The 25871-nt window shown below is 36.2% G+C and overlaps 7 protein-coding genes across 7 annotated transcripts; 4 read left to right on the top strand and 3 right to left on the bottom strand. All coding sequences in view use genetic code 12, as the record gives it.

The window, feature by feature from the left end:
- Positions 1-1737: 1737 nt before the first annotated feature.
- NGS1 (Ngs1p) lies at positions 1738-4830 on the bottom strand (the record flags this gene model as incomplete). The annotated part of the gene is made up of 1 exon (XM_007374116.1): positions 1738-4830. The coding sequence occupies one exon, from the start codon at positions 4828-4830 to the stop codon at positions 1738-1740; it is 3093 nt and encodes a 1030-aa protein (XP_007374178.1).
- Positions 4831-5607: 777 nt separating this feature from the next.
- Positions 5608-6710, top strand: SPAPADRAFT_60031 (crossover junction endodeoxyribonuclease; the record flags this gene model as incomplete). The annotated part of the gene is made up of 1 exon (XM_007374117.1): positions 5608-6710. A coding segment is annotated over one exon (839 nt), but the record flags the coding sequence as incomplete, so codon positions are not given.
- Positions 6711-7409: 699 nt separating this feature from the next.
- Positions 7410-8669, top strand: RRD1 (peptidylprolyl isomerase; the record flags this gene model as incomplete). The annotated part of the gene is made up of 1 exon (XM_007374118.1): positions 7410-8669. One exon carries the CDS (start codon positions 7410-7412, stop codon positions 8667-8669), a length of 1260 nt encoding a protein of 419 aa, XP_007374180.1.
- A 19-nt stretch (positions 8670-8688) lies between these two features.
- Positions 8689-10512, bottom strand: SPAPADRAFT_60032 (ubiquitin-protein ligase; the record flags this gene model as incomplete). The annotated part of the gene is made up of 1 exon (XM_007374119.1): positions 8689-10512. A coding segment is annotated over one exon (1824 nt), but the record flags the coding sequence as incomplete, so codon positions are not given.
- Positions 10513-12060: 1548 nt separating this feature from the next.
- On the bottom strand, positions 12061-13395 carry SPAPADRAFT_149713 (uncharacterized protein; the record flags this gene model as incomplete). The annotated part of the gene is made up of 1 exon (XM_007374120.1): positions 12061-13395. A coding segment is annotated over one exon (1293 nt), but the record flags the coding sequence as incomplete, so codon positions are not given.
- A 3473-nt stretch (positions 13396-16868) lies between these two features.
- BNR1 (Bnr1p) lies at positions 16869-22077 on the top strand (the record flags this gene model as incomplete). The annotated part of the gene is made up of 3 exons (XM_007374121.1): positions 16869-18195; positions 18337-19602; positions 19720-22077. The coding sequence occupies 3 exons, from the start codon at positions 16869-16871 to the stop codon at positions 21597-21599; spliced, it is 4473 nt and encodes a 1490-aa protein (XP_007374183.1).
- Positions 22078-22882: 805 nt separating this feature from the next.
- MIS12 (Mis12p) lies at positions 22883-25855 on the top strand (the record flags this gene model as incomplete). The annotated part of the gene is made up of 1 exon (XM_007374122.1): positions 22883-25855. One exon carries the CDS (start codon positions 22883-22885, stop codon positions 25853-25855), a length of 2973 nt encoding a protein of 990 aa, XP_007374184.1.
- Positions 25856-25871: the final 16 nt, after the last annotated feature.

Raw genomic sequence — 25871 nt, forward strand, 5'->3', positions numbered from 1 at the left:
TTTTTTTTTTGGTCCGAATTCTGGGGAAAGGAGAAATTAGGAACGTTTGATTGTTCGTCCAATGGAGCCTCCGGAAACTTTCGGATTTTCCACTTTTTATTTATTTTTTACTGGCACACACTTTTTTTTACCAGCAATAGAACGTTGCTGCGTACAAAATAATTACCCCGGGATAAATTGGATTCTCCAGATTCCCGGAAGAAAGGAACTGTTTACATGCGGATTTGCAAAAATCTCGGATACTGGGGTGAGGTGATGATAGTGACGAGATTATCCTGGCTTACACAGCCATGGATCGAGGCATACATAGTAGGGAGATTTTAAAAATAATAAAACAGCTGATAAAGACAAGAAAAGGAGTAAAAGAAAAAAAACTATACAGTTTCGCCTAGAGGAGAAATCTTCGTCCGTTTTGAGTTACGATTCCTTATATCTTTTGCTCGCCCTACAGAAAATTGCGTCACAAAATTTTTCAGAAATTTCATAACTCTGTTGACCGGTTGGTGGTATTGATATTTTGTAATTACTATTTGTAAGGGTTTCATTCTAGTAAGTGAGTTGGATTCTCTACTGAATTTCTTGGTGTTTGAGGAGAGGGAATGCGCCAACTTTTTTTTTATTTTCCCACTCTCTCGGTTTGCCGCACGGTTTCAATTTATTCGGGTGATAATTCCACACACACAAACCTATTTTGTCTGCAGGAGTTTGGACTTAACTCACCAGATAACATCAAGGATTCTCAAGTGTGTTCTATGAAACTCCACTCGATTACACGGCCTCTTGAGGAATATACCCCCTAAATTAGTTTCAAGACAGTGCATCAAAACCAGGTTATAATTAAACTTTTTTGGAACCACTAAACTTATAAATTGGATGACTTTTTTTTTCGCTCCTCTCCCCCCTTTGTTCACCCCACGCTCCACAGCAGCAAGATGCACTACCGTAATGCGGCTATAATTCCGTGTGTTGCTTTTTTCTTTCTTTTTTTTTCTTGCCTGCAGCCGGAAAAAGCTTGAAATGTCAAACATGCTCGGAGGTACGTTCCGCGACTATATCAATCCCACATAAAAACATATACACACACATAAACAATACAAAGAAATTGTGTGGTATTTTTTTCAAGAAACAAGGTGGGGAGGAGGGTGCAGGATTCATACCTCCCCTCCTTTATTTCGGATCCATCGCGCAAAAATACGTCAAAATCAGGACATAGGAAACAATACCATGAGGTTTGCTGGATTGCCAACCCGGGCATTCCTAGATTTTCCGTTCTCGCTTGCTAGATACAGCCTAGAGCAATGTTAGTAAATATTATATTCGACTGTTGACAATCTCGTTCGGATTTCAACGGAAATCGTTAAAATGTTTGTGATTTCGAGTCGGCTTAAGCATCCGAATGCCAGTACAACTACACATAAACTTGGTGGGGGGGGCAAGAGGACCAAAAGAAATTTTTACCAGATATCAGGTATTATCTGAAATGGGTACAGATCGTATTTAGATATACCCCTCTGTTTCAAAGCTGCAACATTTGATTTAATTGTGTTTCATATTTGTTTTTAAAAGTACAATTTTGGTAAGATTTTTGCAATTTCTTGCAGATTTTACTTAACCTTAAAACTCATACACTCTTGAAAAGTTAATCTTATCAAAAAGATCTCTATAAATAGACCTTGACTTACATGTTAAAGATCTTATAATATTAATCAGTACAAATTATTACATACAGAATACATTTCATGTTAAAAATACCTTCTCCGGGTTGGTACGTTTATCATAATAATCATAATAAGATTTCCACTCGTCAAATCCAATCTCTTTAACCCCAGAAATAGTCTTATCATCGAGAACATCCACCATAACACATTGATCGATCTGTGAATCCTCATTCATTGAAGATTTCAAAAACGTAATTGCACTACAAATTAAACCATACTTGAAAATATCAGCAAGGTTGGAATACAGCGGGTCAATCACAGGACCAATAATACCACCAGTCAACGGGATATCTTTTTCATTCGATGTGTCAACACATTCATCAATGAATGGATAAAACTTGGAAAATTGCGACTTATTGGTGAAAAATATAATACTACCAATAACCTTTTGATGTGTTGGTTCGAGGGCAATAATAATCTTGACTCCTAATGGTGACTGGTTTCTTATATGTTTAATAGCTTCAAGATATAAATTACTCTTGTTTAAACATGCATCTTCGTCATCAAGATTATCGTTAATGGAAGATTCAATCAAGGTCATCAATTTCTCGGAATCATTACAAATATCAAATCTTACACCAACAATCATCAATTCATGGAATATCTTTTTCGGAACAACCCAATTTTCTAAATTACGTATAATCATAATCTTCTTCTTGCGCGATCTTTGCCCTTCCAGGGACAAATTCCAACCAACTCCATTCATAAATGCTCGAACTCTGCTATTATTAAGGTTGGAATTATCATGTGCCATAATAAGGGGAAATGAACCTCCCAATTTGATACTGGTACATCCTTGTTCCTTAATCAAGTATCTGATGGCTCTTGCATGTAAGTTTTTACCTACACTTTGCAACCTCTTTGATTTATCAACCAAAATAAACAATATATGACCTGTTTTAGGTAATTCATGTCCATCACCAGTCAAATCGTTACTCACAGGTGTTTCATCAGCCCATGTTAAGACTACACCATACAAGATATTCAATGATGAATTACGAACCACAAAATGCTTCTGTTGTTTAGCAGTGGTTGCTAATAATCCATACAACCGCTTGTAGAATCGTTCAGCTTGATAATCAATCTTGTTCTTATTCTCATTATATCCGGAAACCTCCCCAGTATTGGTTTTCCATAACTTCACCAAACTGGTCCAATCTCGTTTCAAATCTAATTCATCCACCAACCACCTTCTCTTAGGCAAAGTAACTTTTCCAGGAGGTGCCTTGATTGACGAAGGTGGACTATTCAATTCATCAGTTAACCTTCGTTTCCTAATCAAAAACTTCTTTTCACCAGGTATACATCCTTCTGGGTCAAAATCTCCCATTATTGCCCCAACCAATTTTTCCAATGCGTTATTAGTATAGTCATAACAACACATATAAACACTACCAATACTTCTGCTGTAGAAGAAATCATAGGGTGACGAAGTTGCTACTATGATCAATGGTTTTGTTAACTGCGAATAAGTCGCTTGTCCTCCTTTGCTGAACGATGCTGGATTGGCTCCACACAAAATCGAAACATACTTCACGATACCTATTTGGTACATATTTCTGCTGGCTTCACTAGTCAAGACAATAACAATCTTGGAAGATTCAATCAAGGATTCATGTAACGGTGTTAACCCATTGGCGGTATATGTAGTATGAAGGACATTGTAAGATTTGGACTTGTTGATAGGATGGTTAGCCAATAAATCACCAAATTTTTGGAAAACTTCTTCTCCTGTAAATAAACGAGGTTGTCCATGTTTGTTACCAGGTGAAGGAGATCTTGTAGAACTATCATCGTCTTTTTCCTTGTCGTGATCATGCTCCGGATTAACTTGGTATATTGGATTTAACAAGGGGGTTAATAATAGAATCGAATCCACTTGTTGCTCTCCAGATTCATTTTCATTTAAAGGAGCTAAGAATTTTGAAATTGGTAAAGTTCCATTAAAATCACGAACCAACGTAATTGACTTTTGATAAGCCATCGATGATAACTTTTGATGATGTTGCCATAATTCTGGATATTCATATTTGAATAATGAAATTTTATCTTCTTTCGCCGATGCTTCTCCTCGTGGGAATAAATCGGACCAAGTTGGTGATTTCTTTTGCAATTTTTCAATTCTAGCAATACTAGCCAAGATAATTTCTTCATCCAAGTCACCATTATGGACTGCTTTTCTCATGGATTCCACTGCTTCATTCTGTAAAGCGAGATCATGACAAACCATAACAAGATCACACCCAGCAGATATAGCTAAAACCACACCTTGTCCTAAACCTATTGAATGATACAATGTTTCCATTTCTAAACATTCACTGACAACAAACCCATCGAACTTTAACTCGTTTCTTAAAAGCTGATTTATGATCATGGGCGATAAACAAGCATGGGTTTCATCGGGACTAATGTTAGGCACAGCACATCCAGCTGCACTGACACCATCTAATACTCCTTGCTCAATTAATTTGGCAAAGGGGACACTATTGAAATTTTTAACTTGGTCTAATGAATCTCCAATCATTGGTAGTTCTAACAATGAATCAACGGTGGCGTTTCCAATACCAGGGAAATGTTTCCCGACAGTAAACAACCCACCGTCTTGCAAACCCTTAGCACACATCATCCCGTATTTGACAACATCTTCTACAGTAGTTCCAAAACTTCTAACCCCAACCAATTGATGTGAAAGTTTAGTAACAACATCCAATACTGGGCCCAATATTATTGAAAACCCAATCTTCTTGAGCTCAATTGCTACAGCTTTGGATACTTCATACACCAATTGCGGATCACCAGTGGCAGCCAAAGCCATGGCACCAGGGTACTGAGTTAAGAAATCTGGGTCAAATAATGAGTTCATCATGCCACCTTCTTCATCCATGGCAAACAAAATGGGGTATTTATGTCCCTGGCTATAAGCAATATATTGTAAATCTTTTATAAGCTTTGTCATTTGTTCAACATTGACGGCATTCTTTCTTGATAAAAACATTGTCGATACTCTGTGTTCCACTATGAGGTGGTAGGCTTGCGGTGTCACGGTGGTACCTTGGAAACCACCGATAAGAAGTTGACCCACGTTCAACTTGGACATATCAGGCGAATCCATCTATCTAATTTTGATGTTAACAATGCAACGACTGGAACCTTGAAAGTAGTGGTAGAAATAGTGATGATAAAAGACGTTGGTTGCTTTTGATGTAACCAAGACTTTTATTAGAAAAAATTTTAGTTTACAACCAGCCAACCACAAGGTAAAAACTACCAAGAAAATTTTTGGTGGAGAAAGCAAAACCAAAACACACCAATTAACGATAAAAATATTTGGTGTGAATGAATGGGGGTGGATAACTTATGGACACATTTACAGGAGAAGTGCGGGAAGCGAGTCCTGCTTAAGCTGTTTGTCAACGAATGGCTAAAAGCAAATCACCGGCGCCTCCGAGTGGCTATTGATGGATACAAGTTTGTTTTTGAATCGACCCATAAAAGTATTCCTGGTAAAGACAAGGATAATATCATGATTGAAAATTTTATGGCCAAGATTTGGGCTTTGGTTCCCCTCAATATTTCTTTTATTATTGTGTTTGATGGGGTGTACAAACCAGTCAAAAGGGACTATTCAAGAGCTTCATTAGGAAAATCGTATGAGGATGATCTTGAAGTGTTCCAAGCAGCCAATTGCTCGCATTATGCAGCAGGAGATAGTGATGTCATTAAACTATTGAAACAAAGATTAAAAGTAGAAAAAATCAACTTTGTTCAAGCTCCTGGTGAAGGGGAAGCCCAATGTGCATGGATGCAACAACTTGGCCTAGTTGATTATGTCATAACCGATGATAGCGATGTATTTGTATTTGGGGCAACAAAAGTTTTAAAAAATTTTAATCGTCGACATGTCGATGATACCAAGTCATCTCCTAAGAAAGGGATGGATAATACTCAATATTATGTGACTCCTGTCGATATAAACAAGGGAGAAGAATCAGGAGAATTCACTTTAGAAAAGTTGATATTTTTGGCTTCTCTACGAGGTGGTGATTACTCAAATGGTGTCGGGAGGATCGGAATTAAATATGCAATACTTTTAGCATTGCCTTCAACCAGTGAAAATGCCACCGAACTTAAGCAAGAGCTTGCAAATGAACTTCAAAAAGTAGAAGGAGACGATTTAGAAGAAGTTCCAGAAGAAAAACCAGTACCTAACTTTGCTGATGAATTTGTTGATTGTTTTACCGATCGTATCCGGACCAGTTTGATTCGTTCCTGGGATATGAGATTAGCAGAAGATGCAAGGAAACGACGACTTCGCGAATTTCTGCATAGACTTAGTTTGTACATCAGAGACCATGCTCGAAAGGTTTTCAAACGTCGATTTAACCTCAAGAAAGATATTGTAATTGATGAATATGCAACCATGCATTATATGTTCCCATTTATTAATACGAACGTGTTTTTGTTTCAACCCGACAGTCTCAACTGCTGTGAACTTGAAGCCGATTGTTCAAGTATTCAGGTACCTAATAACTTTCTATTTCAAAAATTTGAAGCAAAATCCGAAGAAAACATCATTCGTGAAAATGGCAATAAAACTTTTGATCAAGTGCTTTGTTTTAAGGATGGAAAAATCAAACAAGTTATTACAGTGTCTCAAACCCATCCAGCAGTCACCCACTTTCCTGTTCCTCGCTCATTTACGGGAAACGTTAAGCATGTTATATTTAGACTCGCAACTGACAAGTCGGTTCCAATTACAATCACGAAGGATAGAAGTGATGACGAATTTGATGAATGCAGACTAACCTGCGATGCAACCACAGTATGTGAACGAATACCACACTGCAAAGAAGCTAGTAAACCCTTGAAAAATCTACAATTTCTGACGTGGGTGCTCAAATCTTTAGTTTACATGTATCTTGAAGATATTCACCAGGCTTACGAAAATGAAAAGCAACAAAAGGAAGAATTGAAGAAACAAGAAAACACTAGAAGTTCTTCACCACGGAGGAAAGGAAGTAAGAAATTTCCAATTCAGAAAACAACCTTAGATAGTTTACAATCTAACTTGTCGTTAACTAAGAAAACGAAGACTAACGTTTCATCAGTATCTCCTGAACATAAAAAGCCTAAACGGAGAAGTGCTGCTAAAAGGGAGGAATTGCCATCTGGACAACGTCAAATTGATTCCTTTTTTGGTAAGAACACATCGAGTAATAAGAACGAAGAAGAACAACAACAACCAGATAGTACAGATCTAATAGTGCCCAACCAACAAAACTACAATACCTCAGAAGAAAACCCATTTTTAGAAGAAACAACATCCCGCACGAATTCCCCATCTCAACAACATCCAAACCATACCTCGCTGGACTCCAATTACCAATTATCAAGTCAACCCATTGATTTTAGTGCCATGAATCATAGAACTATACCAATCATCGATATTGCTGATGATGACGGCGACAACGAAGCAAACGATTCTAATGATGTGTCACTAGTAGAGATTTCAAAGCTGGCCTTTGAACTCTCGCGATTTCCAGTTTAAGCGTGCGGCTGAAAAATCATGTCGATTCTCAGATCATTTTTAAGCCCACTAAAACAAAGCAACCAAACTTGTTTTAAGCTTAAATACTCTTTTTAATAGATTTATACCATATAATCAAGCCCCTTCCCGATTCGTAGATCCAAATGACGAACTGGTCAACCCCCACAAAGAAGATATATGATGCTTCTGACCTCAAGAATTTTAAAAATTCAATTGCTTTTGTGAAATTGCAGAGAAGTTTAGATTTTATTATGGAAACAGTTCAAGGTTGTAAAGTCCCCAAGGACATGTTAAATATGGATATTGTCACCCGTTCAGGCAAACAATCTACTAAAGTATCTTCAATAGTTACAGCTATACCTGAAAATACTCAATCAATGCCTCCTCCTTCCCCAACTCCAATTCTAACAAATGAATTCAGTTCCAATACTTCCGGGTTAATCAATATATTTAACGAGTTGAATAGACTTATAGACGAGACACCTCCTTTGAAGGGACCTACAAGATTTGGAAATTTAGCATGTAGAACGTGGCATGATAAAGTGAACGTATGCCTAACATCTTTAATAAAGGAAAACTTACAATTTCCTACCCGGTTAGATGTTGATGGATTCTTATTAGAAGCTGTTTATTACATACAAAATTCCTTTGGGTCAAAAATAAGATTGGATTATGGAACAGGACATGAATTATCTTTCATTGCATTTCTTGGAGCATTGTTAGACTACAAAATCCTTGACTGTCCCAAGGGAGAGGAATTATTAGCTGTGTTTGCCAAGTATTACGACCTTGTTCGTCGTTTGATTCTTGATTATAATTTAGAACCAGCAGGGTCACATGGTGTATGGGGACTAGATGATCATTTCCATTTCATGTACATTATTGGTGCCTGTCAATTCAACACTGACAAATTAGCACCTGTTGTACTGCGAGTTCTAACAAGCCAAGTTATAAATTCATATAAGCAGTCGAATTTATACATTAATGCAATTGCATTTATATTTAAACTTAAAATGGGACCATTTAACGAACATAGTCCGATAATATATGATATTCACACAACAGTGTATCTGTGGGCCAAAGTAAAACAGGGACTCATTAGAATGTACATGGTGGAAGTTTTGGGTAAATTCCCAGTGATTCAACATTTCTGGTTTGGAGACATCTTATACCCTTGGACAGATATCAAGACAGGAAAGGAACTTCCCGTTTATCAAAAAGATAACCAAAATGAAGAGAAATCAGTGCAGTCCCACAATACCAACATTAAAATAAATCCTCCCTCATCGCGAGCAGGTATCCCGATGACTGCAGCACCATGGGCAAATACTGCAAGGCCATCAGTCCCTCATAATCGCCATACTACACCTACGACTACAACAAGTAATTACTCTAGTAAATAAACTAATTTAATAACTAATGCTAAGATCTCCCCACTCTAAAATTAAAAGCTGAACGACAAAGAGGACACGTACTACTTCCCGAACTCTTGAACCATTTGTAGAGACAAGCAGCATGGAACTTGTTGGAACAAGTTGGACAAGTCTTTGAAGGAAGCGACAAATCTTGATGAAGAATCGAGTAACAAATTGCACAATCTTCGAATCCCGAGAAATGTAAATTAACATTCTTACAGAACAATTCGATTGAATCAATAATAGACCCATTGGTTAATGAAATAATTCTTTGAGATGCCAAGAGCCAAGCCTTCCATTGATTCTCCTTAACACCCAAACGTAACGGACCTTCAACTGTGACATTAGCTAACGGATAATTGTGCGGTATTTTAATCACCATTTCCATCTTTTGCTCATCAATAACATAAGTGGTTCTGATTTCATTAGTCACTTGATTAACTTTAATACTCAAGTTTTCTTCTTTTCCTTGAATCTTGTCCTTTTCTTGTAACACTTGTTCCATGATATTCGTAATCAAAATTGAAGATACATATTTGGCAGATGACTTCTCAATCTTTCCTTTGAGTTGCTTATCACGGAGTTGCTTAAACCAATATTGAACCTGAGAGCCACAATAATTTAAACATTTATAGTAAATATGAACTATGAGATATTTAATTTCATTCTTCAAATCCTCTGTGCGTGCTGTTTCTATTAGATCGTAGTTAGGAATACGATTTTCAATAACACCATCATCTTGCTTGAATACCAAACTAGAGAAGAATTTATCACTAAAGTCCATATGTTCGGCAATGAATTCAAACAAAACTTGAAGTTCATTATGCTTGGACAATTGATTGATATAATCCGACCTTATTTTAAATGTCGAGTCCTCAAAATACGTGAAAATCAAATACCAAGCCCATAGATATTTCGTAAAATCATAATCATCTAATTCCAAAACAACATACTTCATATTTCTAATAATACTTATGAATTCATCCAATATTTTAGCTTCTATACCACCTTCTTCATCTTCACCTAGTTTGGATTTCAGTAATTGATATTCTACCACAAAATCTTCTTGTTCTTTCAAAAGTACTTGCCTTAAATATGAAGCAGTAACCCTTTGAGTCAGAATCAGTCTCGAAGATGAAAATGTAGAAACCAATTTCATCTTTTCATTTATAAGAACTTTTGTTGGAATGTCACTTTCTTCAAGAGCTCGTTGTGAGATTTGCTGGTTCAATACAGTTGCTTGATTATCTATTTGAATGCTATCTTCAGCAAGGAAAATTTCAAGAAGGTCATTGTAATCATCTTCAACCGAATCTTTCAGAATCTTATTTATCAAATTGTATAATTTAAACGTATAATATTTCAAGTCAGCTCGTTCAGGGTCAGCCTGAATAACACCTAAATTGTCTTTTAATACTTGATTTGTCAAATCCCAATAATTATCGGGAATAGTAATTTGTTTCTGCAAAACAAATCCCAAGAATCTGGCAACTTGAACTCTAATATCTATGAATTCTGGGTCATAAGCAATAGACGAGTCAAACCAGCTGGATATTTGATTCAAAACCATGGTAAACTTCATTATTGGTAAAAAGTCAGCTTTATCTTCAATATTGTAAAATAGAATGCTGTAAGTTAACCATTTCAAACCTTGTTCCACGATATCTGATTCCTTTCTTACACCCAAGATTTCAGAAAACACATACTGTCTAATCCGATCCAATTTCTTGGAAGTCAAGAACAGAGACATTCCACTAATTACTGACACAAATTTCAATGAAGATTTAACAAGTTTCGTGTAATTGATCTCTTGCAGCTCAAAATTACTCAAGCTTTCATTTTCAAGAGAATTCTCGATGATTTTCTTCACCGCCCTGGCAGCATAAAACGAGTAAATATCATTTTCTTCTGCAATGGAAAACAAGGTAGCAATAATTGAATCGGAGTTACCATTCAATGCTCCTACAACGTCAGCGAACGAAATAGCATTCAAGGTATCATTGACGAATGTATCCAACTCACTCAATATTTCCGATACTTGTTCAAAACTGAAGTCTTTAGAGTTTTGAATAAATACATAATCGGAAATATATTCTTTCACAAGCAATCCAAGAATAATGATCTCATCAGTGATAGATTCCGGGGCCAATGATACAATAAATTTACCAAGCACAGGACCAAACTCGCTAATTGCAATAACATGCGGTTTCTGACATAAGTAAATGACCAGCTCTAGTGGATTTGAGATAGCCACAGTATTCAAGTCTATTTGATTCGTGATTGTCTTCAATTCTTTGGTGAGCATAGAAGCTGGAATTGGTCCAGAACTAATGAATTTTCCAATTTCTGTCAAATTATCTCCCAATGTACAGCTTGATAAAAACTTATGGAAACTAGTAATATACGTTTCTTGATTCTCACGTAAAGATATCAATAAATCCTTACAGGCTGGATTATCCACACTTTTCCATGCTGATTGTACGATCTTATCAAACTCCATCGATCCACGCCCTCTAAGCAACAAAGGAAGGAGATTGTAACGATTCACAAGCTCAACAAAGTGAATAGAAGATTTATCATCAACAGTGGCACGAGAAATCACATTATTCAACACTTCTTCTTCAGAACTAATACTTAAAATAGTTTCTACCTGTTGTTCACTCAAGTCTTTTCTTTGTGATAATTCTAAGATGCACGAGTAAAGGTCTTCATACTGTTCTGGGTTAATTTGTACTAATCCTTTCAATGACAACAAAAAGTTTTTTACATTTGAAGGAGATACCATAGTAAGCTTCAAGTAAAAGTCATTTATAATATCGACTAGTTGTGCCTCTGTTATACATCCTTTTGTGATGGCAGTGTGAAGCAAATCAATTGGAATATCAATAAATTCATCTTCGACATAGGCTGGTAATACTTCAATGAATGCAATAACTTCAGGAATAAAGTGGACTTCTGTTTGCAAGTATACCTTTATGACCGATAAAAGGAGTTTTAAATTAATATCAGAATTCTCCTCAAGTTCTTGAATAATATGTTTGATACAATCCTCAATTAGCCCGTTCATGTTTAACTTCTTCAATAAAGCAAAATACTTTTCTATAAAATTCTTTTCAGGAACTGTTAGAGACAAATCCGTAGCTAATTTGCCAGTCACAATTTTGTTTTGGATAGTTAAATTCAATTTGTTCAAGGCATCATTCATATAGTCTAAATTCAGTTTAAACCTGGAAGCAATAGTGGTTACTATTTCATCACAAGAGCTTTGTGCTCTGATCGTAGTAAGATTATTTAAAACCGTGACAAGCGTTTCATAAATAGTTCCAGATTTTGAAGTATCGGGTAATTTAAAAATTTGCACAACATGGAAAAGGCAATCTAAAGCTGATGCTTTAAACCTAGGTTGGTTTGATGTAAACTGCTTTAAAAATAAGCCAGTGATATATTCGAATTCATCTTCACTAACAAAGTCAACAACAGCAGCCTCCTCTTCTTTTTCATATAATACCTGAAAAACATCAAAGAGTTTGCAAATAAGTTGGTAATAGATAGGGTCCAGATTACAACTTCCAATTCTTAAGTATTCGTAGAATCTACCAACGGCTTTGCTTCCTCCTAAATTCCAGAAATTTTTCTTTACTTTAAATCCTTGATCACTTGCTTTTATGCTAAAATCAGTCAAGGTAATAATAGTACTCCAAAATTGAAGAATAACATTTGAATATATAATGGCACCACTAGATGATTTGGAATCATTGACTAGTTTTATTTTAAAGAACCTTTTGGAAATTGTTTTGTAGATTCCCTTGATATCTTTGATTTGAGCAATAAATTTATTGGTCTTGTTCATATCAAAAACTCTTGAAAGTAGCATCAAAAGTGATTTGAAAAGAGGGAGATTCATTGTATCCCCTTTGATAGAAGAACCTAACTTATCCCATAATAGTTCCAGGTTCAAAATATTTTCAATTTTATTTAAATCTTCTTTTGAATCAATAGTTAACTTGTCGTCATTGATTAGGGAAATCAATTTCATTAACATGCTTAAACTACTGCTTAATGCTCTGTCATACTTTAAACTTATTTCAGATTCACTTGTGTATCTCTTGTCAGACATGGTTTCTGGACCTTCTATTACCACAATGGTAGCAATTAAGTTGAGAATTGCATCTGCAAATATGATCCAAATTTTCTCATCCACTCTTGATTTATCATTTTGGAATGATTCAAGTAAGCCTGTGTATGCTGTGGAAGACACACTTTTATCTGCATCAAATACTCCTAATAACCACACTGGCAAACAACTCTTCAAATACTTGCTGAATGTCTTACCTCCAACTTTTTTCAAATAGGTTGCTTGCGCCTGATGAGCCAATACTCTGATATTCCTTGAGTTTTCAATGGCCAATTTAGGATACGTCTGAATCCATGCAGAAATTGTTAAATAGTCAGATATGGAAGCTTCATTTTCACTAGACTCCAAATAGGTAATGAAATCAGTTAATGCTTTTTCTTTGGTCTTTGGATCTTTCTTTAGGAATGATTTGAAAATAACAGTCAATTCAGAACTTACTATCAGAACAACATCTGGGAGTGATGTAAAGTAATTGAGTGACACCTCAAATCCATTATATCCCAAGTCACCAGTTAGTTGGTCTTCCTCTCCTCCCATAGTTTTTAGGTGTTGAATGTTCTTATGTAAAGCTTATCAATTACGGTTGAAGCAGGATAAAAAAAAAAAAGCGGCGAGCTGAAAAATTTTTGTGATCACTTAGTAATTAGTCACAATACTGAATAATGCAAATGTATTCTATAAACTGAGTTTAGTAATTCGTGGTATTGCTAGTTAGTACTTACCATGTGCTAGGCTCCGATTTCTTCATAAAACTTCTTTACTACTTCAGAAGTCATGACTTTACTGGGATGAAAATTACGAATTTCCAAATGTTCCTTTGTGATTGCTCGAGACAAAGCCACATATACCTGCCCCATTTCAAAACTTTTTCTCAAGTCAATTCTCAAACGATCAATTGTTTGCCCTTGAGCTTTATGGATTGATATTGCCCAAGATAACAAGAGAGGCAATTGAGTTCGAATTAAAGCATCAGGCGTTCCTTGAACTTGGGATGAAACGGTTTTCCGGGCATTCAATTCAATTTTGAATTCTTCCCTATCTACAATGACAATATGGTCCATTCCATTAATCTTAAAGTTTACCACTGGTAAGATTTTCCCAGGTTCTTCTTGGCTAGCTTTACCACAAAGCAATTGAAAAATGGGTTTTCGTTCTGGTGGCACACTTTCTATGAATTTTGTTTCGTCTGCAGTTAATTCGGTAGTTTTACCGATTCTTGATGATAAAAATTTCATTTCCTCCAACATTGAGTCATTAAAAAGTTCCAAAGGACCATAATGCTCTAACACTTTAAGGTGCAATAGGTGTGTACTGAAAAATAGGACAGTTCCAATAGAACCATTGACCAATTGATCATCTACATTCTTAAGGTTCATAACTTGGGCCCCTACTTTCAAAGTTAATATTTCCTCGCACATGAGGTTATCTAATTGTTTCTTAAGGAGTGGATTGACGACGTTATCAACTGCTTCAAACACATATGCTTGGGAATTCAATTGATTTAACCGGGCAAAATTGGCTCGTTTAACTTCATTTCTAGTAGGGAATAATTCGGTTGGTTCAATTCCATCCTTATATTCCACTTTTCTAGAAAGACGCATGAATTTGTCAATTATTTCCGGTTGCAATTTACCAAATCTTAATGAATTAAGCATGTCAATAAGTTCATTATCACCCTTTTGTCTAAAGATCTTTCTAAGTACGATTGTCTTTGTAATGACCTTGTTCCAAGTCTTGGCTTGAAAACAAAATGTAGCCTTCCTATCCTTGGACACTGGTGGTAATTGAAAGAAATCACCAGTACACACGACTTGAATACCTCCAAATGGCTTTGAATTGCCTCTAATTATCCTAGCCACTTCTTCTATCTTGTCGAACAACAACCCTTCGATCATTGAGATTTCATCGATAATCAAAACTTTGACCATTTGCCATCTTCTCAAGGTAGACTGGTTCTTTTTTATCCTTTTGCTCATTTCAAAAGGACTTCCATCCCCAAGACCAATACCCAAGAATTTATGCAAAGTTTGACCTTGAATATTGCAAGCAGCCATCCCGGTTGATGCAGTAATTCCCACATTATCTCGATATATCTCTTTTAATTTTCGGACTAGTTCACGTAAAACCACGGATTTACCTGTACCGGCACTCCCGGTATAAAACACATTTTGTTTGTCATGTACAACGGCCCTGACAACTGAGTTTTGTTCTTCACTTAAAATAGCACTGCTAAAACCCGGGTCACTAGGCTTAGTTGCCGATGAATTATTTCTGAGTAATTTGGGGACTTTTCTGGCCTGGCCAGACAAATTATCTAAGAAATCAGAAGTGTTAGATCTCTTCAAAGATGTCAGACCAAATGATTGTGTTTGTCTGGTATATTTGGTATCAGTGGAGTTAGTATCATCTTCATCCAGGATTTCGATGATCTCTGACTTCTTTTCAGAGGTCGTTGTGCTGGATTGACCGTGTCTATTGTCAAATGATTTGGAAAGTGTGGGATTCCGAAAGTTGTTAATTTCGATGCTGGTGTCAAAAGATGTGTCTGAGCTTGCTGGGTCATCAAATCCAGAAGAAGAAGTCATAGCCTTGGACAAAAATGAATCTGACCTAGTTAGTGATGATGTTATAGACTTTCCATTGTAAGTTGATTTTCCGTTGGGGAAGCTGCCTGTTTTGGATGTGATATTCCCTGCCTTAATAGGTTTTGAACTGGCAAAAAAACTGGAAATGGTCGGTTGGGTCCTTGAAGTGAGCGTAGGTCTTTGTTTTCTTTGAGTTGTCATACTTAACCTAACAGATCTTACTCCTTACCGCCACCTTACCTAGTAGAAAACTTTGCAACAAAATTCCTGATTTTGAGTAGGACGCGCGTTGCATGAAATGTAAACAAACCAAAAAAAAAAGAAAAAAAAAAATTCTCTGATCGGCACGTGACCGTTCGTTTAAGGAAACGAGAATGCTAATGGATATGTAGCCCCTTGATGTCAATATTACTACAGCAATTGTTATGTAATTTTGTGTATTACATACAATATCAGGATAGTGGAGCCCTTCTACGTACTATCTCATTCATAATTCGTTTACTTTTGCTCTGGGTTTTGCAGTAGATGTCGTATAGACTAGCTCACCATATGCAGGAACCAAAGTGGGATCAAAAAGCCTGTCGCTTTTTTAGATCAAAAGTTTTTATGTACAATGGGAAAATAGTGTACTGGGCACTAATTAACAACATCCTTTACCACAAGTTATAACTTGCATCAAGGGGCACCACACAGGGTGAACACGTTAAATCTCCACATATTTTTACATTCGTTAAACAACACCGAATTTCCATTCTATTATTTTATTTTTTTTAAGTCCCACTTTACCTTTTTGACGCTTGTCGTCAATTTGATTTTACTACAACAAGATTTACATCTGTTTCACACCATAATTATATAATACAACTACTGGAAATCGATTCATCCAACTCAAACTAAACTAGTTCCTGCAATAGATTACCCTCGCCTGAAATGAAAGGTGACCCACCGGCTACAACTAATTTGGAAGAATCACATGATAGCCATGACAATAGAAACAAGAGGTCAAATGTCCTGCTCTCTAAGAAGATAAAGAGTTTGAAGAAATCAACTTCAAAAACACTTTTAAGTTTTGCCCAGCCAAAGGAAACAGGAACCGGTTTCACAAATTCAGCCAACTCAGCTGATGATACCACCGCCACTTACTTTACACTTTTGCAACATGATTCAAATTTAAATGATCTCTACGATAACAGCTACTTACGAAATACCAGGAAGATTTCTCCTGATTTTAATAGAGTGGGAAGCTCTGAGAGTTTTTCTGCACTAGATCCCAGACGACAACAACAAGTAACTGGCCCTTCCAATGTTAGTGCCGTTGGCCTACATCTTGTTGGTTATGGGTTATCCAATGATGATTTTGCACCACCCAAAGCTTTAGAGCGTGTTTCTTCAACGACATCATCATTATCATATTCAAGCGATACAGACTCACTTCACCTAAAGTTTAAACGAAACCAATCCCCTACAATGCATGTAACTTCTAAATTCAACCCTACTGCTACAGTTGATTCATTTACCACAGTTTCAAACTTTAAGCATCAACTACCAAAACCAGAAATTGTGGATACATTATTTGAAAATTTGTTAGCTATACGGGTTTTTCCAACGGAAGCTATTCAAGCTTTAAGGAACCAATCAACTCAAAGGAAATGGGAGCTCCTTTTGCGAGAAAATGAAACCAATGAACAATTTGATTTAAATTCGTTATCACGTCAAGCTAGTAATCGCTTTGGCATGCATGATCCATTAGTTCTGCTGCCTCACATACCCCAATCTCAGTTTAGAATACCGTCCACTGAAGAGTTAGCTCCATCTGAATTACTACCTCCTCCAGAAGTGCTTCCTAAAACCAGAAATGTGGGAGTTACTAGAATCGTGACTGAAATTTCTCCTAAAAGAAATCCATCTATAGAATCATCGGGTTCGGCATCATTGTTGTCAGGCGAAAGTGAAGGCATTTTAGGAATGATGAATAAAAAATTCAAAATCAAGGATGGAACACCTGAATGGTATGTTATGAGAATGATGTCTAATAAATTGAGCATTAAAGATTTTAAGAAGTTGGAAAAGAAATTAGCAGATAATATATTCTCGACAAGACAAGGTATCAGCTGGATTCAAGGCTTTTGCAATGCACAAGGAGAGCCTGCCCTTGCAGTTATTCTTGGAAAAATTAACAAGAAAAGTTTTAAATCAAATGAAGAGTTTGATAAAGAATATATCATTGTTAAATGCTTGAAACATATATTGGATTCTGAAAGGAAAGAAGATTTGTTACTTGATGAAGAATCTTCAACTTATCCATTATCAATCAAAAATAAGACTCATGTAATCAAGTCGTTGGTTTTTTCATTGATCTCTCCACGATTAACAACACGTATCCTAGTTACAGAAGTTATGGTAATGCTCATGTTATACCAAAAGAAGGTCTTGCTTACTAGTGCATGTCAAGGTTTAACCTCGTTACAAAATCTGGTAGGGGATCATCTGAAATTTCAACCGTGGCTAAATGCCTTTGAAGAGTTGATTAATAAACGTCCAACTAATACTACAACTGGATCTGGACATTCAAATATGAAAAATTATTGTGTCATTACATTAATGTTGATTAATTCTATGGTTGAGTTATCGAGTTCACTTAAAGAACGTATTCAAATACGGCGGGAACTTGGAGATGCGCATATTGTAGGGATTTTGGAGAAATTGAGGTTAATGGAGGATAAGCGAATTGATAATGAGATTGAAAAGTACGAATATTATGCTGAAGAGGATTATAACACATACATGACCCGTCGTCAAGCAAAATATAATAAAGATCTCCCACGATTGCCATCATTGCATAAACTTGATATTCCTGATTATGTTGACTATGCAAGTTTGGATGATACCTCACAAGAGTCACAATATCAGAGTCAGTTTAATGTGGATCTTGAAGATGTTCCTAGTCCAGATATTGACTACGTTGAACCAGAAGAAGTGATTATTGATGAAAGAGAAAAAGTCTATCAGAAACCACCAAGTGATGATAAAGATGAAGAAGAAAATGTATCAAGCGATATTATTGGTGAAGTATTATCCAAATTGACCAGTTTAAAGAAAGGTAATCGAAGCTCTGAAAATTTCCATCATACATTAGTTCTTATTGATTCTTTGTTAGAGAATGTATCTAATAGATCTCATAACTTGGGAACCGAATCTGAACTGTCATTGAATATAACTGTTCATAAGTTAATGGATCGCCTATCCACAGATGATATGGCAAGAAGGGCAATTGCAGAATCCAAAAGTTTAGCTCGTGAATTGGAAATTCTTAAACAACAAAAGGAAGAACTTGAACTACAATTGGGAATTGATAAACTTAAAACGATTCAGTTATTACAAGATGAAAACGAAATTCAAAAATCTCAATTATCAATGCAGAATAAGCAAATTTCGTTGTTGCAAAGACAAATCAAGCAATTAGAAGATGACAAAGCTAGGGGAGGTACTCGAAACTTGACTCCGAATCATGCATTTAGTGTTGATAGTTTTAATGATGACCTTGGTAAAGTTTCGGGAGACGCTAAGATGTCTGAGGAATTGCGATCAATATTGAAAAACAAAACAGATAATGTTGTTGGATATCTGGAATTAAAGGATGAAGGGGTTTCGCATTACCATGTTCCAAGACCACCAACACCACCAATGATGTTCTCTTCCAGCTCAAGCCACCTGATGGATAGCGACGACACTAGAAAAGGGCATATTACTAGTTCGAAAACGATTAAAAGAGGAATGTCGCTTCATTTATTAAATGAACAATTGACTGGGAAAGAATCTGTTGGTTTGGATCAATCTTCTTCGATTACAACAGACGCAAGTGACGATGTAACTCAGATGCTGGCTCCTCCGCCACCACCACCTCCTCCTCCTCCTCCTCCTCCTCCTCCTCCTCCTCCTCCTCCTCCTCCTCCTCCTCCTCCTCCTCCTCCATTACCACCATTTATTCAAAGCGCTCCGCCTCCTCCACCACCACCTTTACCTGATTTTATGAAGCAACAATCAGCGGCAGCTCCACCACCACCACCTCCTCCTCCTCCTTTACCTTCGTTTATGGATAAACAATCAGCGGGAGCCTCACTTCCACCTCCACCACCTCCCCCTATGCCTACATTCATGCAAGGTTCAAGTGATTCCTTATCATCCCTAAACTCATCTACTGGTGTAACTCTTACTAACCCACCACCTCCTCCTCCTCCTCCCCCTCCCCCTCCTCCCGGAACACCACCTGAATTAATAACCGCTTCCAAGGGATTGACCATTCCCAAAAAACAAGAAGAGCCACAATTTGAACCCCAATTCATCATTCCTACTCTTCGTCCAAAGACCAAGATGAAACAAATGCATTGGGATAAATTAGATAATATTCAATCTACATTTTGGGACAATCTTGAATATGCTCCTCTTGCAGATCGTTTAACAGAACATGGAGTATTTAATGAAGTTGAAAAAGTGTTTGCTGCAAAAACTACGGCTATGAAGAAGAAGAAAGATATGGATGTTGGAGCTGATGCAGACAAACCACCACAAAAGGTTACATTTTTGTCACGCGATATGGCCCAACAATTTGGTATCAATTTACATATGTTTGCCAATATTTCGGAAGAACGATTGGTATTGAAGGTCTTGCGATGTAATTCAGATATTTTGGAGAATGTGAGTATATTGGAGTTTTTCAATAATGAATCTCTTCTTGAAATTAGTGATAGTTTATTCAGAAACTTGGCTCCATATTCGGTCGATTATTTACGACACCCAGCTACGAAGCCAAAGAAAGACCCCAATGAATTAGAAAGGGCTGATCGAATATTTTTGGAATTGTGTTACAATCTAAGACATTACTGGAAAGCAAGATCAAAGGCATTGTTATTTAGTCAAACTTATAGAAAGGATTATATGGATATGGTCAGAAAGTTGAATGCTATTGATGAAGCTAATAATTGTTTAAGAAACTCTGATAGTTTGCAACAAGTATTAGGGATAATTAGATCAGTGGGTAATTTCATGAATGATACCTCTAAGCAGGCAATGGGATTCAAAATTGGAACATTACAACGATTGAAGTTTATGAAAGATGATCTGAATTCGATGAACTTTCTCCATTATATTGAAAAAATTATTAGACATTCTTTCTCCGAATATGGATGTTTTATTGATGATTTAAATGCTTTGAGTTTTGTCCAGAATATTTCTATAGAACAATTGGAAAGTGATTGTGAAGAAATGTCTAAATCTATTCAAACTATTACCTATGCTATAGAGTCAGGAAAACTTAGCAATCCAGAACATTTACATCCTCAAGATAAGATATTAACAGCTATTAGTGCATCAATTCAAAACTCGAAAAAAAAGAATTCGCTTTTACAAGCACATTTGAAGAGAACAATGAGTGAATTAAAATCCTTGATGGCATATTATGGTGAGAATTTTGAAGATTCGAATAGCAAGGGTACATTTTTCCAAAAGTTCAGGGTATTCGTTGATGAATTCAAGAGAGCTCATGTTGAAAATATCCAAAGAGAAGAGGAACAAAAGGCTTATGAAGCACGTAAACAAATGTTGGAGAACAGATTGGCGGAGAAGGAACGAAAGAAGAAGGAACTTGAAGAAGAAGGTGCATCTGAAGGTGAACTGGTGAAAGATGGCAGCTACTCTTCAAACACTGAAGAAAAAGCAGTTATTGACAGTGTTGAAGAATCTTCTGCTGTTATTGATTTGTTATTAATGAAGTTGAAGTCTAATGCCCATGCCCATCCAATTAAATCAGAAAGAGAAAAGAAACAAAAAGCTAGAAGAAGCAAAGCATTATCATTCTATTCTAGTGTATCACTTGAAGAGCAAATAGAAACTTCTAGTCCTGCCGTTTCTACATCCGATTTAACTCAGTACGAAAGTGTTAATAGTTTAAAGAGAAGATTAACAAACAGGAGAAAACAGCATCACCACCAAAGTCAGACAGACCTGGAGGCACAATCTGCAGTTAGTTCGGATATAACTTCTAAAGCAGATGAAGTTATGCTGAGGGCGCAGACTATGTTGCTTCAATTACGAAATGAGAAACAAAGTACTGACGTTGTTGAAGTAATTGAGGTAGAAGATGAAGTTGAACGAAAAGATACTTTGGCTGATTCAGAATTATCAAAAGAGATAGAAGTATAAGTTTATTTATAGGTATAGAAGAATTTAGGGTAATTTATTATTATGTAGGTATTTAAATATAGTAACTTATTTATTAGCATCAAAAAATTTTGCAGTTTGGTTGCGAAAATTTTACAAAAATAAATACTATATACAATTAGTAGGAAATTACAAAATATCTAAGCTCAGAATACAGTTAAACACAACGATAAATCAATTCATAAGGGAGTAGTCTGTTACAATCTACAAGGATACCATTAACACTTGAAGATGTCACAAGGATAAGGAAATTTATACAACGAAAACGAATGTCAACTTGACTAATGTGGTGAAGTGATAACCTTCAAAAAACAAGACGGCAACTCCACAAGATTATCAGTAAATATGAAATTGCAAGGTCTAGAACTAGCGAGGAGACAATAGATTACTTCACTCTCTTGCTCTCTTGAATAATTGCGCCCTATTTCGATTTCAGAAAATAAATCTGAATCACACAAAAAAAAAGAAGTCAAAAATTTACCAGAGTCCAAATATATTTTCATATGCATTTCAGTTTTTAATGCACTCGTTGACTCTTCTTACAGAAGTCAAATCTTTTCTTAACCGTTTCACGTCAATTTACTGATTTAATTTTATTACTTGTTTTCTTTATTTTAACTCCCCCAGTATTTGATATTTTCATCAATAAGCTGGTAGTTTCGAGTATTTTAAATTATAGGTTTATGAATCTAGATTTGTAAGCGTATTTTGTGTAAACCGCCAAGTACTATCCATCCAATCAAATCTTTGCTAATCTCTGACTCATCGGAATAAAATTCCATTTACAGTGAAAAATTTTCAGTTCTGTTAGCGGAAACGGAGCGCGGATTGTCATTGCGACTTATATTCCTGCATACAAAATGTTCTATTATTCTCGTTTTAGTTCCCCTCCAGCCAAATCAGTGTTACAAAAATGGTCTAAAATTAGTCACCTTGAATTAATTATCATACTGAAACTAAGCCAAGAGATTTCGAATCCCTCATCGCCTTGAGCATCGGATAAATTGACGGGATTTGGCGTCACAATTTTTTAAAGTTCATTTTTTTCTTTTCTTAATTTGAAGTAATTATTCTTTATAATCCTTTCTATCATATTTGGTTTTGACTCATTAACCAACCCTTAGCCCATATTCCTAATTACCAAGCAAAGGTATATCAAGCATTGCAAAAAAAAAAAGCGTGAATCTAAAACTTTTTTTTTCATTTTCCGTTTATATAAGAACTTATTCTGAAAACTTGTGCATTGTCATATACATAGAGGTAATATGCTAAAATCCAGATCAAGTGTCCCTATTCTTAAAAGGGCAATAAAGTCTTACAGAACATTTTACAATTCTTCCATCAATTTGAATGCTGTTGTCGTTTCCGGAACAAAGTTGGCCAAATCCATAAGAACAGACATTGCTGAAAAGGTGATCTCATACAATTTACAACAGTATCAACATGACGTCCAAGATACCACTTTTGAAAAATTAAGATTCAAACCAAATTTGGTAATTATTCAAGTTGGTTCAAGAGCAGATTCATCAGCATATGTTCGTTCCAAATTAAAGGCTGCCAAATCTTCCAATATTAATTCAAGTTTGGTCAAACTCGATGAAAATATTGCTCAAGATGAATTGTTGGAAGAAATTGAAAAATTGAACAAGGATCCAAAAGTCCATGGAATTTTGATCCAATTACCATTACCAAAGCATATTGATGAAACATTGATTACAAATTCAGTTGTTACTGATAAAGATGTTGATGGTTTTGATCATTACAATGTTGGTCAATTATCCAAAAAGGGAGGTGTTCCAATTTTTAAGCCATGTACTCCAAATGGTATAATTGAGTTAATTAAAACCACTGGTATTCAATTAAGAGGAAAGAACGCTGTTGTTATTGGAAGATCTGATATTGTTGGTACACCAGTTGCAACTATGTTAAGAAATGAAGATTGTACTGTTACTATTTGTCATAGATACACAAAGAATTTGCCTGAAATAGTTGGTCAAGCAGATATTGTTGTTGCTGCTGTTGGTATTCCAGAATACGTTAAAGGTGACTGGGTAAAGGAAGGTGCAGTTGTCATAGATGTCGGTATCAACTATAAAGCAGATCCAAACTCACCAAATGGTAAGAAATTAGTCGGGGATGTAGATTATGATGAAGTTGTAAAGAAAGCCGGATTCATTACTCCAGTTCCAGGTGGTGTTGGACCAATGACTGTTGCCATGTTATGTTCCAATGTTTACGACGCTGCTTTAATCCATGCCCAAAAGGCTCACGAACATGCATTCAAACCATTACCATTAAATCTTGAAACCCCAGTTCCTTCTGATATTGCAATTTCACGTGCACAAAAACCTAAAAAGATCACAAGAGTTGCTCAAGAATTGGGTATTCTTGATCGTGAATTAGAACAATACGGTCATTTCAAAGCCAAAGTTGACCCAAAGAGTGTTATTGAAAGATTAGATGAACAAGTTGAAGGATCAATCAATGAAAAGGGTCACTATGTTCTTGTTGCTGGTATCACTCCAACTCCTTTAGGTGAAGGTAAATCTACAACTACCATGGGTTTAACCCAAGCTCTTGGTGCTCATCTTGGTTATAATTCTATTGCTAATGTTAGACAACCATCAATGGGTCCAACTTTTGGTGTTAAAGGTGGTGCAGCCGGTGGTGGTTATTCACAAGTTATTCCTATGGATGAATTCAACATGCATTTAACCGGTGATATTCATGCTATTTCAGCAGCTCAAAACCTTTTATGTGCTGCTGTTGACACAAGAATGTTCCATGAATCAGTTTCAAAGACAATTTCTGGATTCTATAAGAGACTTGTTCCAGCAAAGAAGGGGGTCAGATCTTTTACTCCGTCAATGTTGAAGAGATTAGAAAAGTTGGGAATTAATAAAACCAACCCAGATGATTTAACTCCTGAAGAAATTGAAAAATTTGCTCATTTAAACATTAATCCAGATTCTATCACCATCAAGAGAGTTGTTGATTGTAATGATCGTTTTGTTCGTGAAATCACTATTGGTCAAGGTAAGAATGAAGCTTCCAAATACCCGCCTAGAAAATCAGGAATGGACATTACTGTGGCATCAGAATTGATGGCCATCCTCGCTCTTTCCACGTCATTGCAAGATTTACGCCAAAGAGTTGGTAGAATTGTTGTTGGTACCCAAAAAGATACAGGTTTAGCTATCACTGCAGAAGATATTGGATGTGCTGGTGCAATCACTGCCTTATTGAAGGATGCTATTAAGCCAAACTTGATGCAAACTCTTGAAGGTACTCCTGTTTTCGTTCACGCTGGTCCTTTTGCTAATATTTCAATTGGTGCTTCTTCTGTTATCGCTGATCAATTAGCTCTCAAGTTAACTTCTCCATCTAACCCAATTAACAATGGTAAGAAAGGTTTTGTTGTTACTGAAGCTGGATTTGATTTCACCATGGGTGGTGAAAGATTCTTCAATATCAAATGCAGAACCTCTGGTTTTAAACCTGATACTGTTGTTCTTGTTGCCACTTCTAGAGCATTGAAGTTGCACGGTGGAGCTCCTGATGTCAAACCAGGTACTGCTTTGCCTAAGGAATACTTGACTGAAAACCTCGAATATCTTGAACATGGTTGTGCCAACTTAGCCAAGCAAATTTCCAATATCAAACAATATAATGTTCCCGTCGTTGTTGCTATTAACAAATTTGAAACTGATACTGCTGCCGAAATCAATCTCATTCAAAAGCTTGCTCTTGATGCTGGTGCAGATTTTGCAGTTGCTTCAGATCATTGGGCTCAAGGTGGTGCTGGTGCTCTTGACCTTGCCAAATCTGTTGTTGAATCTGTTAAGTTATCTAACCAACTTGAAGAACAAAAATACCTTTACGATGTGAATGACTCCGTTGAAAACAAGTTACATGCAATCACCACTAAGATGTATGGTGCTAGTGGTATCGAATTATCACCACTTGCCAAGCAACAAATAGAAACCTACACCCTGCAAGGATATGACAAATTACCAATTTGTATTGCCAAGACGCAATATTCATTGTCTCATGATCCTGCTCTTAAGGGTGTTCCACAAGGATTCGTGGTTCCAATCAGAGAAGTCCGTTGTTCTGCTGGTGCTGGATACTTGTATGCATTAGCTGCAGAAATTATGACCATCCCAGGGTTACCTACCCACGCCGGATTCATGAATGTAGAAGTTAACGATGAAGGTGAAATTGAAGGATTATTTTAATAGTCTTGTATATTAT

The sequence above is a fragment of the Spathaspora passalidarum genome (assembly GCF_000223485.1).
Source record: "Spathaspora passalidarum NRRL Y-27907 unplaced genomic scaffold SPAPAscaffold_2, whole genome shotgun sequence".
In the NCBI taxonomy this organism is placed as follows: domain Eukaryota; kingdom Fungi; phylum Ascomycota; class Pichiomycetes; order Serinales; family Debaryomycetaceae; genus Spathaspora; species Spathaspora passalidarum.